The sequence below is a fragment of the Meleagris gallopavo genome, chromosome 11, assembly GCF_000146605.3.
Source record: "Meleagris gallopavo isolate NT-WF06-2002-E0010 breed Aviagen turkey brand Nicholas breeding stock chromosome 11, Turkey_5.1, whole genome shotgun sequence".
NCBI classification, from domain to species: domain Eukaryota; kingdom Metazoa; phylum Chordata; class Aves; order Galliformes; family Phasianidae; genus Meleagris; species Meleagris gallopavo.
The window spans coordinates 6,226,970-6,242,337 of NC_015021.2; the positions used below are offsets into that span (position 1 = coordinate 6,226,970).

General features: G+C 41.8%; 1 protein-coding gene across 1 annotated transcript in view; it reads right to left on the minus strand.

Moving 5' to 3' along the window:
* Positions 1-800: 800 nt before the first annotated feature.
* The window catches only part of FARSB (phenylalanyl-tRNA synthetase subunit beta), a 33,180-nt gene continuing 18,612 nt past the window's right edge, over positions 801-15,368 (minus strand). The window contains exons 17-18 of the mRNA XM_031555071.1: positions 13,853-14,005; positions 801-1,064 (exon numbers count right to left, since the gene is read on the minus strand). Of these exons, the coding sequence (XP_031410931.1) occupies positions 913-1,064; positions 13,853-14,005 (305 nt within the window). The 3' untranslated portion in view covers positions 801-912. The remainder of the gene's footprint in view (positions 1,065-13,852; positions 14,006-15,368) is intronic.

The window sequence follows — 15,368 nt, forward strand, 5'->3', positions numbered from 1 at the left end:
TGCAAATGAGCAACAGCCAGCTTCATGGGTGGGTGAATGATGAGCCAGGAGCACCGGGCTGAATTCTGTGGTCACAGCGCACTGCCTGGGTGCGCCCAGGGCCAGTGCCATGTCCTAGCTGTGCTGCTGGGGCTCAGCCACCCACCGGAGGGCTGTGCAGTGAGCGCTGCCCCAGGCAGACAAACACTGACCTCAGTCTGACCAAAGCTTTGATATTTACAGCTCTTCCTGCAGACAACCACGGGCATATGCTCCTAAATGCATTTCCCCAATTTACTTTGGAGCTTCAAAACCCACTTGGCTTACATCAACCATGGAAAAATGTAATTCCACCCACGCCTTCTGAATTTAGAATGATAAAGGATCGGCACTGATGTCTGGAGCGGGACAGCAGATATTACACACATCTTGCTTACAAAGTATCTCTGGTTTTCATGAAATAAGTTTGTTTTCCTCCCCCAGCCACTGATGAGCACATGACAACCGTACAGAAGAAAAGCTCAACTCCTTCGTTCTGCTCACATTCATTCAGCATTTGCTCTAATCAATTATCTTATTTCATGCAATAAGAAAAGAATGAGATTCGTTACGCAGCCATAATCAGTTACAGTATGAAGCTGCGTCTGTGGAACATTTCTGATTTTGAAAATGAATCACGTGCTCTGCCATTACATTTCTCTTGTAGAACGCTGGGCTGTTACCCAGCTTGGCTTTTTCACCCCTCTACAAATACCGGCGGCACAGTCCCACTGCAGCTCCATCCTACAGCCTAAGGAACACATCTACCCACAGAGCCAGACTCTGTTTTTGTTGTTTATTGAACCATAAAAGCAGAAGCGGATGTTGCCTACAGAGAAAGAGGAGCAGAGGGTGAAAGCATGGGAGTGGGCGTCTGTGGGTGAGGCCCTGTCGTCACACGAAGGGCTCAATGTTGATCTCCAGGGCAGAGCAGGGCATGGTGAGCTCGAACTTGGTGATGACGTCGGGGTGCAGCACTCCCAGCTTCCCCACGCTCTGACCTCTGGCAAAGATCTCAGCGCAGCGCCCAGGGAAGAAAGCGGAGCCTGTGAAGAAAGTGAGAGAAAAATCAATATTTCTCTGGGCCAAGGAAGTCAATAGGCATTTACTATGGGGAACAAAGCACTCACTATTAGGCAGCTCTGTGTGCTGAGATGCTAAGAATAGGCTCTCACTTTCTGCATTAGCAGCTGCCATGATTGATAGCAAATGAGGAAACACTTTGAGTTAAAAATAAAACATGAAGCTCAAAGCGTGGGCAACTTTTGCACTCAGTTATTTTGACTGTGTTATGTCTTTAACGGGAATAAGCACAGATAACCGAATTCAGAGGGACAGTGAGATGGGCTTTCTGGGCTTTGAGTACTACTGAACACCAGAACGTTTCCCACCTGACTCTGTTTAAGGAAATGGAGCTCACTGGCACCTACGAGTCGGCAGCATGTCATGCCTGAGTACACCTCGCATAACTGGGCATGAGCTGCGTTTTTCATCTGCAGCATGAAGAGGTAACACATGGCTTTCCCCAGGGAAGAATGATGGAATGCACATTTGGAGCTGGGAAACTCGTCACATAGGAAGAACCCTTCCCAGCTCCTTCTGCGGTCATTTCCAGCATGATCGGAATGCTGGGATGCTTCATCTGCATTAAACCTGAAGGGATGACTTCTGTCTTTTAAGCTGAAACAGGATGCTAGTGTATTTTATTGCTGTTTATTCCTTCCTTCAGTTACTGTAACCCTGAGAAGAAAGTGAGGGCTGGTTGCTGGAGCACAGCTCGGGCTCACTGCCAGTGGCACTGCAGGCAGTGCAGGGAGCTCAGGGAGGGAGGAGGGGATGAAACACAGTGCTGGACACTGCAGTTCCTCCTGCACACAGCCTCTGCACTGTGCTCCTACAGCAGCATCATGCAGAGAGGGTCGGGCTCATTTCTATACTTCCACTAGGAAATCAGTCAGCACCAGACAGCAGCACCTCCAATGACCTCTACCTTACTCTGCATCTTTTTCTCAATAGCCTAAAATCCAACAAACATCTTCTATGAGAACAGACAGTGGATGGGAACAAAGAAGCTGCGATGCTGCAGCTAGGGTGCATCCTGCAGTGCCAAATTTAAAAAAGGGCCAAAATTAAACTCCAACTTCAGGAACATTTCATAGCATCGTACGCTCATAGAATGGCTGGGGTTGGAATGGACCTTAAAGGCCACCCAGTTCCAAGCCCTGCCATGGGCTGGCTGCCCCCAGGCTGATCATCCAGCCTAGCTTTGTGTGGGATGGAGCACCCACAGCTGCTCTGGGCAGCAGTTCCAGCGCCTCATTGCCCACTGCTGACCCCTGGGAGGACCCAAGAGGATGGCTGCAGTTCTCCCACATTCAGGCAGACCAGTAGGGGAACACAGCAGCCCCAAGCATCTCAGCTTTGTTCGCATCACAGTAACATGAAGTAAGGGTTGTTAATAGAAGTATTCTGACCCAGTGTATTTTAAGTGATCCATTTCAATGTTATCCCTGAGCAAAGCCCTGCTGCCCGCACTGGGCACACAGCTGTGCCATTATCTGACCCTGACTTTCACCCACACGTGACTCTGCCCAAACAGACACTTCCCACTGCCACGCCGCACGCTGCAACGCCAGTGTTAAAATAAAACTTGACAGAACACATTTAGAAAAGAAACAAACGCCGTGCATACAGATCACTCTGCAGACTGTGGGTGAAAACACAGCCTAAAAATAAAGAACCCTTGCAGTTAGTGGTAAAGACTTTCCTCTCTGTGAATAAAAGCCAGTATTGTGCCAAGGATGTAAGCAGCACAGTGACGTTCTTTCAGAAACGCCTGTGTGAGCTTACCCTGGCACAACAGCAAGAACTGAACACATGGTAATAATGCTGGCATGCCACTGCAAAATTAGGGAGAAAAAGCAAATAAAATAACAAAAACTTTGACAATAGGGTTAATTAAAAAACTGAGTCTGAGTTGAGCTCGGTGCAGCCTTGGGAGAGTTACTTTTTCCTCGCACATCCATCCCAGTTACATCATGCGACTCAACTGGTTTTAAACTTTAAGCATCTGAATGGGGTCTAACACAACACTGCACTGGGTCAAATGCTTCAAAACCAGCCATCATCCCTGCATCCTTACAGCCATTAAAGATGTTTTTCCTTGTTATACTTTCACCTGTAGCACCCAGTGAGCTGCCAGTGGGCCACAGGTTTCCCAGAGGCCAGTTCTACTCTGGGTCACCTCGTGGTCAGCGGGGTCAGGAGAGCACCAAGCTGCACGCCATTCCCGAGATCTGTGCTGTTTCCCATAGCGTGAAACAATTTTGTATTTCAGGCCCAAGAAAGGGCATGGGCAACAGTCAGCCTTCCAGTTAGCAGAGCACAGATGGGATGGGCATCTGCTGCCTGAGCATTTGTAATACTCGTTGGAAGCCACTGGCAATTAACTTGTGTTGTATCAGAAGCTATGAAACTGTTTAATGATTACATCATAAAGTGAAGTGCTGAATCAGCTAGAAGCTGAACAATGGCAAAATGTGTTCCTTCTTACCGTACGCTTATAGCATAACTTCAGAATATTTAACACAAGCAAAGAGACAACACTAAGGCTTCCAAACACAGAACAGAGGTGGTGCTCTCCTTCTCCCCATGTCTGCAGCTTCACATGCTCCAGCCAGTACTGGTCAATGACCACAATGCTATTTGATTTGATATTCCTTGAAGAAGAGTAAAAATCTCATCAATTTCAACAGGAAAAAATTTACTCCTCAAAGTCTGTGGAACAGAACCTTCAAACCACCTCTTCTCTTCCAGCCTAGAAGGGTTCACTGCTCATGGGACAACCCACAGTGCGTGTGGTGCTTTGCAGACACACACCATTACTCTGTGACTGGAAGAGGTCAGACAATCAGCAAATACAAATAGAAGAACCTGTTAAAAGCTTTAGGTTCCCATCTGTCTGGCTAACACTTGGCTCCTGCTCCAGAGAAACATGAGCTGAGGAATAGTTTTACAGACAGTTTATGAACTCTGGTTAATAATGAAACTATTATTGTGATAATTAGCTGCACTATGGAATGCCTCAGAATATATCCCTGCTTGCCAGAACAGCCTCTGGGCTGCATCCAGCAGATGGGGGCCTGAGGGTTCCCTTTGTAAGCAGCTCTCCTACAGCCCAATAGGCAGCGGGTGAGGAAGGTGGGCTCACACCCGACCCTGTGCTGGCACACACAGCTCTACCAGGCCGCTACAATTAAGAGCCAATTTCAGATAACAAAAAACAGGTGTTGAAAAGGGAGCCCATAAAGGAAGATTAAGAAGAAACATACACAAGTAGAAACAGGTACTGTGAAGTTGGAGGTGTGATTTGAGTGAAGTACCAACCAGCACTGGAAGAGAAGAAGTGAGAAAGAGGCAGCTCCTTAAGAGGATGGCTGGAGCTGCAGCAGAGCCCACAGCAACAGCAGCCCACAGGTGCTCCAAAATAACAGGTATGCTTCTTGCTTTGTATTTTCCTTGTGGTCGGAGGAAATGGTAGTAGTGTCTCAGGCTCTGAGGAAGCTTACGTGTTGTGAGCTGGACCTTTGTATTAGCTCTCAAAGTAAGGTATAAAGCCTTAGAGAGCCAAGGCTTGTGTGAAAGATATGTGCTTATGCTGCTTTATATGAATGAGGAGTCGGCAAAAAAGGCACGATTACTTTGTTTGGAATATGCCAGACCATAAGCTGGAGCTTATTCTTAAATGTCAATGAAGCAGAAGTCAATGTTAAGTGTGTGTTGTTCTAGCTGCATACACAGTATTGTCAGGAACTGTAAGGTTGTGAGGAGTATGGCCTTCCTGGTCAAGGAGCTGCTGCAGAACATCCAAAGGCAACACTGAGCGTGCCAGGAGGTGGCTGTTGTGATCACACCCAATGCCTGCTCCTGTAGGACTTATTGCCTGTGCTATCAAGTGCCCCGAGAGCCAAAATTCATTTAAAAACTGCAATTTACTACATCATTCACTTCAATGATGGCAAGCCTATCGCTCTTCTGATATAGTCCTGTCTGCTCCACATACAAATGGCTCTTCACAAACTTCACCTTGAAATCCAGCCAGGGATTGTATTGTCCTAGCTAATGGAGACTTGCACAATGCCAGAGGAAGTCAGAAGGTATGACAATGGAAATCCACCTTTTAATATGTCAACGTTATAATTGGTAGTTGCCAGAAGGGGTGGGGTGGAATACAATGTGCATTCCTGACGAAGAGATGCCGAAGCCAGTCATGGTTTATGCTGATATATTACACAGAAGTGAAAGACAAAAGTTACTTCTTGTGGCTGCGACTATGAATTTAATTTCTAATGTTCAGTGATGTAGAAATAACACCTTTTAATTACAGCTTTTGTAGGTTGTCCTCAAAAATCTGTAATTGCCTTTCTGTGTTCAGGCAACTGTGATTGCTTTGGGGTAATTCTTTGGCCAGTAATCCAATAGAGCATGTAGTCTTTAGCACATTTTCTGGCTAATTGACCCTCAGAATGCTCGGAGTTCCCTGCACTCTTTGTTGTCAAACACCTTGCACAGTTTCTTTTCTGTGCTTTACTCTCCCTCCTTTTCAAAAAGAAATTGATTAAAGCAGTATTAGAGGCCTACAGTTGCGCTAAGCCTTCAAACCTACTCGTTTGTTCCTATAATTTGAAGGAACATCGGAAGCTGAAGCTTAAGAAGGTAATAGAGAGGAGCTCATGTGGCCTCCAAAGTCTTTCATCTTAATTCCCCGTCCCCTTGTTGAGAGGGCAGCTGGGTGACTACTTCACCCTGGCTCATCTGCTGAAGTATTTTACCTTTGCAACACTGTATGGAATTTAGTTTGGATGGTAGTGGTGGCTTTTCCTTTTTTAGGATCAGGTTCTTCACATTTCTTACTGATTCCCTTTTCCAGCAGATGCACTTAAGAACAATGTCACAGCACACATCAGCATTTTTAAAAGGCAATCACCTTTTCTTCTGCATGTATACAGTACAGTTGGGCTCCCAAAATCTTATGCAAAGATCTCCAAAACTGCAGCTACCTCAACATCACATCTTTCAACTAATACAAATTCGTAATACGTGTATTTGAAATGATGTCCTCTATTTGCCTAAAGTTAAAAGCACAAACAAAATATCCTGTTGTAAACATTCCTATGGTAGTTTGCTGAATGTTAGTTACTTCTATAAAGCCTGCAACAAACTTCTTACTGTAAAGAGTGTGGAGAAATCATAACAGCACTTAGACCCAGGGTCAACTGTTACAGTCGCGTTAAGAAATTGGTGCAGTGCTAACCTGGGGACTGCTAGCACTCTCCTCCTCTCCTTTGCCTTCAACAGAGAGTGGTAGAGGGTTCAGGATAGCTTTATTTTTCCACTTTTGCTGTGAACAGCAAGAGCGGTAACAGGGGGTGTTACTGGATGTCCAGATATGATCCAAGAATGTAACAGGTTTAGGGTTCGTTTTTAATCTCCTGTATTGTTCTCAGGATTACAGTACTGTCAAAAGAATTTAAGATCATGTGGGTAACATCACTGTGTTCCTGACTTTCCCAGTGGAAGCAGTATTTGGGTGGAGGCTGAGGCTAAAGAAACCAGACATCCTGGGTCTCCAATCTAGGTAATGGGATTTCAGGAATGCGATGCTTAAGTACCAGCATGACTGCTTCAATAATCTGTACAGGAAAAATTTGCCCCGAGTAGAAAACCTAGAAATAATTCTATCAAATCTGTATCTCTTTTTTTCTTGAAATGCTTATTTGTGTATCAAGCTCAATAAATCTGCATTTGTGAGGCAGCTCTGAGAAACAACAATTCTACATTGGCCTTTAGCTAGACTCTAGGTGAATCATCACATAGCCAAGCTTTGTTTTTAGGCCAGTCCTGAAATCTGGATTTATCTGAAATGTGGGTCTGCCCTGTCTAAAAGTCCCACACTTTAGCTGATACTGCATCACAGCTAACTTCTCTGTTCCGGGATCTTTTTGTCCCTATGCATACACATAAAAGAATAATTCACCTTTTACATCAGTATTCCTCAGAAATAAAAATGAAACAATAAGCCATACTCTTCATGGTAGGAGTATTGTGTACTCCATGTTGTGCAGTACGCCAGTAAGTCTTAGCTTCTGACTTGAACAAGAACCAGCACTGTCAGCCTGCAATTCTGCTTTCGCGTGTCACATCTAGTTTGCATGGTATGTTTGCATTTCACACCCTTGATCAAGCCATCCTCCCCTCCCAGTGACCTGATGCCACTTGCTGAGATAGACAGGGAGGTGGTTGAGTCACTGTCCCTGGAGGTGTTCAAGAAACGTTCAGGTGATGGTTTAGTGGGGAACTATTGGTGATAGGTGGATGGTTGACTAGATGATCTTGGAGGTTGTTTTCAACTTTGGTGATTTTATGATATGCTTTCAAGGTTACTGGGCCTTAAATGACTTAATTATGTACTATTCCATGGTAGTTTAAGCTACGAATCTCAGCACTCAGTGAAACTGTCAGGGCTAGCAACCAAGGCTTCTCAAGTCTTGGTCAAGTCAATTCCTCCAACATAGGCACAATCTTAAGATTCTGCATTCACACTGATGTAGAAGTTTGAGGTGAAAACCTTACAACCTTCCATTTAAAACTGTATTGCATACATAATTGTGAGAAATGTATGTAATGTTAAGTGCTGTCTCTGCCTCTGTATCACAAAAATCAGAGACCTGCTTAGCTACAGCCTTACAGCAGTCTGGAGATGTGCTAGCACATCCAACATCCACGTACAGCCCCACTCACAACTGATGACTTGCACGCTTGATGTGGGATTGTTATCAACTGTGCTTTGGGCTGATGCACCCCTCAACATCAGTTGCACTGCAGTCAGCCAGCAGCATTACTCTCTATCTTTATTAAAGCAGATGTATATGTGGGAAAAGGCCATAACTAGATCTTAAAATAAGCTTCGAAAACAAATGAAACAAGGAAAAAGAAGCCTCACCGTCACAAGAAAAACCAATCAAACAACAAATGCAAGCCTGTGCCGATGGGAATAAATAAAGCTAGAATTACTTTAAAAACAGAATCTGATGTATTCAGTGATTATTAAGGGTACAAGTTTAACAAGATCACTAACCACAGCATTGATGTTGTAGCAAAAATGTGATCAGCTGAGAACACAGCCTGCCTCTGTCACAGCAGGGCACCAGACAGCAGGGAAGCAGCACTGCAGCCGCCGCTGACATCACTGGCGCTGCCCCTGCTTGCTGCAAAAGGAGAGATGCAATTTGCTATTTCTGCTTACTAGGTTGGATGAATCATCTTTTATAGAGAGGGCTTTGCAACAGCTACATTGAAAACACAGTTTGTGACAAAGCAATCGTTTTGTATTTCAAAATCTAAGGAGAGAATATAAAAATGACCTAATTCTGTATCACATAATGTAAGCTGTGCCAGGCTTCAAAACTCTTGATGCAAGGAAGATTTTAATCTTACACTTGCTAAGATAAATGATTATAAAAAAATATAGTTGCCCTTGCTGATGGGAGTAGGGAGCAGCAGAACGCAACTCTAAAGAGGCCTTTCTAGTACAGGAACAGCAGAAGAATAAAGACTAAACACTGGGGGGAGAAATAGGTGTCTTCAGCTGAAACACGAAAGCCAGTGTTTTAGGTGGGTCTGTGAGTCAATGGAAACGGGTAGAAAATGAGATGTCTAACTGTTAGGAGGAGCCTTACTGCTGCTGGGAGCACCCCTAGTCTGTGAAAATGAAATGCAGTGGTGAAAAAATCACTGTAATCTCTATTAATTTGTACTAGGGGAAGGAGAATGGTACTTGAACGTAGTCTGTCACTGCAAGCTGACCTGACAGCCCTCTCCAAAATATTTCTGTAGTATCTGTAGACTTTTTTTCCTGCTATTATGCCATAGAAAATATACCTCTAAGTGAGGCAATTCAAAGGTACTTCTCATCTGAATGACCATCAGTCAAATGGAGGTTGGTAATGAGAGTTCAAAAGACAGAGAAGTCCATGAATGCCAAACCTCTCAGTGTCCCATGATATGTCACAGTAACACAGTTTTCCTCTGCCTGATAGCAGTGCTGGCACTTCTGCAGTTCAAGGAAAAAATATTCATGTGCTGCCAGTATTTCCAGGTGAATGGTCAACAAAACCACAAACCAGTGATCTGACACTGATCTTGGGCTAAGAAAAACATGATTTGGTAATTGGCAAATCTGAAATTCAGAGGATGTGGATACAGTCAATTAGCAGCTGATACAGTTTTATGGAAAATGGATGTTGTCACAAAAATGTGATTCTACTCTTTCAAACTAAAATCTGGTAAATACAATGACAAGGATGCAATAGCAACTACAAAGTATCTGTGTTTGAACGGCCATTAAATGGATGAAAAACTGGCTAGTATTTTCTAATGTGTTACAAATGGTGTTTGAGGCTTCACAGTAAGATGTGCACGTTTCCTTTATTTATCTATGAGTAAATACATAATTACCAACACTTGTGGATGGTGCAACAGCTGCCAGGACAGCAGACTGAAAAGCCAGGACTGCTACTGAGTGCAATTGAGCTCAAGTTAATAAAACCAGAACAGGCTTTAATAATGCCAAGTTCAGTGCAGGTAGCAAACTTCTGTGCATGGTTCAACCTCCCAGTTCAAACTGACCACCAGAGAGAGATGCAGGGGCTCAGTGCTACATCTGCAACTCGGAATTAGTCCCAGACTTTTGTCTTGTGAATTGAGATTAACTTTAAATGGAGATTTAGATTCTGATCTGTTGCATAATTATTACTTTAAAAGCAAACTGATGTTCTTAGTTATGGAGATAACTATTACACCTCTAATTTCACAGCTAAACCTCATTAACTGAGAAGTTATTACCGTGATTTACTGTGGAATTAAAATTTTCTACACTTTACCACACCTTTCATTTAATTAAGGGCTGTAAAAATAAAGGGGAGCAATTTTTTTAAAAGACAACTGTCAATTACTAAGGGAAGCAAGAGTTAGTAGGCATTCAAGTATGCATTTATTAAGCAGACATTTATGGTGAACACAAACTGGCTGACTTCCCAGCCTTATTAAGCTGCTGACTACCCTAACAGAATGAATGGCATGCAAATTTATCTAAAAAGATAAATAAACAAAAAGTCTAAAGCTTGAGCTGCAATTCACATGAACAAATAAAGGAGCTGGTGCTGTAAGCCCACGCCATCCAGAAACTGTTTGTTTTCATGTGAACAAGCAGCATTTGTATTTTCTGTGAACATATCAAGTTGCTTCATTTTCATAATGCATGGGCATTACTCTCTGTTTTCAAACAGGTTGTGCTCAATTCATTTATATGTGCAAAGTACAGGAGACTCTCAGGACGTACTGCAAAAATAGGGCTTTTTTCCTTCATATTCAGAATGACTGTCACTTTCTTTTAAGGTAACAGAGTAATTATATCTTATACCTTACACCATAGCTTTGAGTATTGTGCAAGGCAATCCACCATCAGTATTTAATATGCACAAAGTGTTTTTCTAGCTTAAGTACAACTTTACTGTGAACCTAAGTCCCATGAGGAACACCTTTTCTGATCATGGTCCTGACTTCTGGAAGAAAATTCATCTAGGACATGGGATTACCAAAACGTTGCAGAAAACTTCTCTGTTTCTGCAGAGATAAAAGCTTGAAATTAAGAATGACTCCCAGTGTATTTATCAGAATGATGCTAGCTTTCATTTCAAAGAAAGTGAAACCAATTGAAATGAAAAAACTAATTCCATTAAATTCATTGGCTCTTCCTACTCATATTTATCATTTAAAAAGATTGATCTATACATCTTATGATATAGAATTTTGAGATAGCTTCATGCAAGGAGACTGTATTATGGAGCACAGGAAAATGCGAGGAGGGAAGCAGTAATTATACCCAGACTGCTCAATTATGGATGCCTAGGCTGTTCTAAAACAAACCAAAATCTTTTCTAGGTCAGTGATCATGGAATTCAGAAAGTCAATACTGTGTGTTTTAAAACAGTGGGTAGCATTTCAGCATTCTGCCTTTAATACTTCATAATCTTCTATATGTAGCAATAAAGGAAAAGTTTCCTCAGTAACTCTAAGAAACTGGAAAGCTCTGCGTGCCAAATGTACATATATTGAAATTGAATTCAGCCACTTAGAACCCTCCCTTCCTTAAGGCTGCTTTAAACATCTTTTCCCCACTTATTACCTAGCTCAGATTACACCAAACTGTAGTGCAAAGGCTACGGGAACATCACAATTTCACCCATATTTTCTAGCATCTGCACTTTTTCACAGGTGTTGCTATGAAGGCAGAAAGGCTCTGACCTTTGGGTCAAATCACAGGGCACTTAGGTGTTGGTAGAACAGAAGGAGCTTAAATAACTATGATTTGCACATATGGGCCAAAGAAGAATATAGTAAGGGTGTTTCATTTTCCAAAGTGAATTTGGAAAGGAGGAAAACATGTGCCCAATACATCTCCTCTATTTATTCTGTGTTGCTCGTACAAAACAAGGTTTTTCCCAGTGTTGTTTTCCCAACAATTATTAGAGCCATTTTAAGCAGTTACACCAAGTATAAAGTTCTACCTTCAATACTAGTCTCAAGTTCTACTTAAGGCTGCATACAATAGTAGTATCAGTCTCATAGGATAAATCCATTTCTCAGGATACAAATTTTAATTTGGCACAGGCAATAAGAAACATGCTCCACAAAGATGCATCAAAACAGCTGTGCCACGTTAATGTCCTGATTTAAAACTTCTGAAGTAACTAGCATTGCTCTTTCTGAATTATTTCAGGATGCTGCAGTCTCATAAGATGTTATAGGATATCTTTCTTTCACTCAGCAATTGACCTTACTCCATCATCTGCTGACACTTTCTTTCATGCGTGCTTAATGCACAGATTGCAGCGCAAGTTAAAAACAAAATCAAACAAACCTCTCTTGGCCACTTTGACTGAGTTACCTCTGCAGTCAGTATCTTTTAAATAAGTTGGTGCAGTGACACTGCATTCACTTGGCACTACGAGTATCAGCCATCTGCATTGTTATTGAGGTTAAATTCCAATGTCAGTAGAACTGCAAGGGATCTACATGTCATCCCAGGAGAGTTTCTGAATCGCTGCTGAAACAAAGCAGTAGGCACTTCCTTTTTCTGCTCTATAGCAAAGAGCTACAAGCTGCCTGTACTATATTGCATAGGGCAAGGCATTACCCATCCTGCAGTCTGTGCACTGTAATGCCATGAAAATGCAGGGACATTTTTAAAGGTATTGCAAATCCACAGCATCAAGAATAACAACACTAGAATCTAGAAATAACTACTTCACTTTATTAGGATTATTTGTTCATCTTATTCCAGTTTCAGTCATATGTTACTGAAATACTCTGGTACAGAATACAAAACATTTGCAAATACTTCTCTAAAGCAAACTTCATATGCCTATTTGAAAACAAGGAGGAATGTAACAATTAGGTTTGACTGACACATCAATGGCACCTGTGTACTCAGCTCCTTGATTTCTTTTAAATCCTCCCAAATAAGCTTTGCTGTTACCAGTTCTGTACTGTGTAGAATTATAACAAAAACTACAAGACTTTGAACAGCCCACTACTTGACTCGGTAATCATTTTAATAATACAAATTAGCAAACCCTTTGAATGTCTTCCTAACTAATACTGAGCCAATTACTTTGTAGAAAAAATGGGAAGGGAAAGGCAGAGCTTGGGGGAAAAAAAAAAAATCGCTCTATGACACAAGTGTGCATCAAAAATGGGCTAGGACACCACTTGGTTGAAGAGTTACGCCTGGCATTTCTGGCAGCAGACTGAAACAAGATGTGTACTGTAATGCCAAATTACTAGACAAATAGGTGAGCTTTTCAGGCTGTAGGGATCCTATACTGGTGCCACTGGTTTCAGTAAGTGCAGAATGGAAGCACTTTTTCAAGCTGAGCCAACTTATGTCATTATTTCATACCTCTGAACACCAATACACAGTTAAGCAAAATCACAGTCACCATCTGCACAGTCTTGTTTTTCTGCAGTGTAATCACTATGCTTTTGTTAAGTTAATTGAATAGATTAATTGCTGCTGCTTGTTCTCTTGAGTTGACCTCACTGCTCCTACAATCAAGTCAGTCTGCTTTCTTTATCTCTTGCACACAAATGCACATGCAAGGGAGGTTGAGTACTTAAGGATGTTATTTTTAATTCATGTGCAGCTGACCCTGTATGGAGAATGAAGAGGTCTGTTATACAACTGCTTGTCTGAGCAGTCTGAAAGGCTCAGTCTCAAAGACAGCAGGTCTTCAAATAAAAGATAAATGAAGTGTATAGCTTCATGTGAATATACAAATAAGAGGCATATATAAATAAATGATATAGCTATAAAGTAAAAGAACAGCCTTTTCCAGTTACTGTTAGCCAAAGAGAATGTAGTGGGTATATAGCATACTCATTCATTTTATGAATTCCTACTCACCTAATAATTAGGTGAATTTATCATAACCAGTCTGCGAAGCTCAGAGCTTACAATTTACTATGAGTTTCTTTAAAAAGCTGTCAACTCATTGTTTATAATAAGAATAAATCATAGAAAGACACCAAACCTGATTTGCTATCAGTGAATGCAGTTAATGCCTTTTCAAAATTATGCATGCTGCCACACCACAATGGAATAATATTCATTCTTTGTACTGCTAGCAACAACAGAAAGTTCACCTCAGATCGTAGGGGAACATCTGAGCCCCAAAATAACCCCTGCAGTACACTGTACCTGTGTCTTGCTTACCTTCAGTTGCCTTAATTGTATATCCATTCTCTTCATTTGGTGGTACTTCCAGAAGCTGCATGACTCTATCCAGCAAACCATGGATAATCTCAAACCCAGGGCTCTTGTTGTAATAAATGGCACACAAATGCCTGTAGTTTCTTGCACCTACATCTGAAAAAGAAGGAAGTGATTATATTATCTGGCAGGCTTCATCATACTTCCAGCCTCGCCTTTTGCAGCAATTTTTTTCCCTGCTGTTACACCGAGGGTACTTGTAGCTGAAAGGAGGAATGAGTATGCAAAATAGTATTTGCTGCACCTACTGTAATTTGAGGAAATGATGGGATTTCCTTAGCTCACTAAGTCAAACAATCAGAAATGTAGATTTAAGGTACCTTACATCTTGTGCAGCAAATACGGTTGTCAAATTAAAAAAAAAAAAAAAGTTCTAGACAATGACAAGTGCCAAGCACACAGCTAAGTGCTAAAGAGAGTTACAGCTGCACCTGCAGTCTGAGTTGTACTGCCACACAGCTCTGGATGTAAGTACCAGGGCTGGGTGTGTCAGTACCTCAGGCCTTGAGATAGTTCTTTTCTACTAGGATTAATCATTCACTGCTGCATTCAATAGAAGCATTAGTGGATGCAAAAACCAGCAGGGGCCAAGCTTCAAACAATATAAGGAGTAGGTGTTTTCAGACATCACCTAGTTAAGCAGTGAATGCTCATAGGGAGAAATCTATTACGTGCTGCTGAATCCAAAGAATCACATTTGAATCAGTAAGTCTCTGAGGTATAAATGACTGCAGAATGGGGAGCATTATATATACTTACCAAATCTTTGTGCTTTTCCCTTGATAAACACGGCTAGCTATTGTTACAGGCAGGATATTAGGCTAAGTGAGCCTCAGGTCTGATCCACTCTAGCTGATCTCTGAGATACAGTAAGCTTAAGCACAAGCAGAAACTTGAGCATTCACTGGGCGTTTCCTAAACTGCTCACATCAACCACAGCAGTAATCTGTATCTTGCTTGTTTGGTCCAACTGACCATTTAATAACAGAAATCTATCAATAACTAAACAGGAAAATGTTTACCAAATGACTAGGCAGACAAGGATTTTAAAGAAACACGAAATAGTGGAGCAAGAGCCTACGTGAAAGATAAGAGCAGCCTTTTTGAGCCAAAAGTCATTCAGAACTCCTAGAGCAGTAGCTTGGCAATACAGCCACGGGTTGTCTTGTCAGTTCTCCTGCTGAACTTACTGTGGCAGTAACCTTTTAGTGTCATAATGATCATTTACAGTATTAAACAATGGAGAATTCAGTTCTGAAGACTTAATTAAAAAATGCTATAAGAAGAGCAAAGGTTACAGAGAAAATATCAATAAATGCAACATCTGATTTCTGTCCTCTAAGCACACTGACCACTCAGTTGTATTATTATGTCTCCGTTTCCCAACGCAAATAAGATGCCAGACAGTAATACGCAGTTATGAATAGTGGCTAATCTATTTTCATGTTGTATTGTGCAG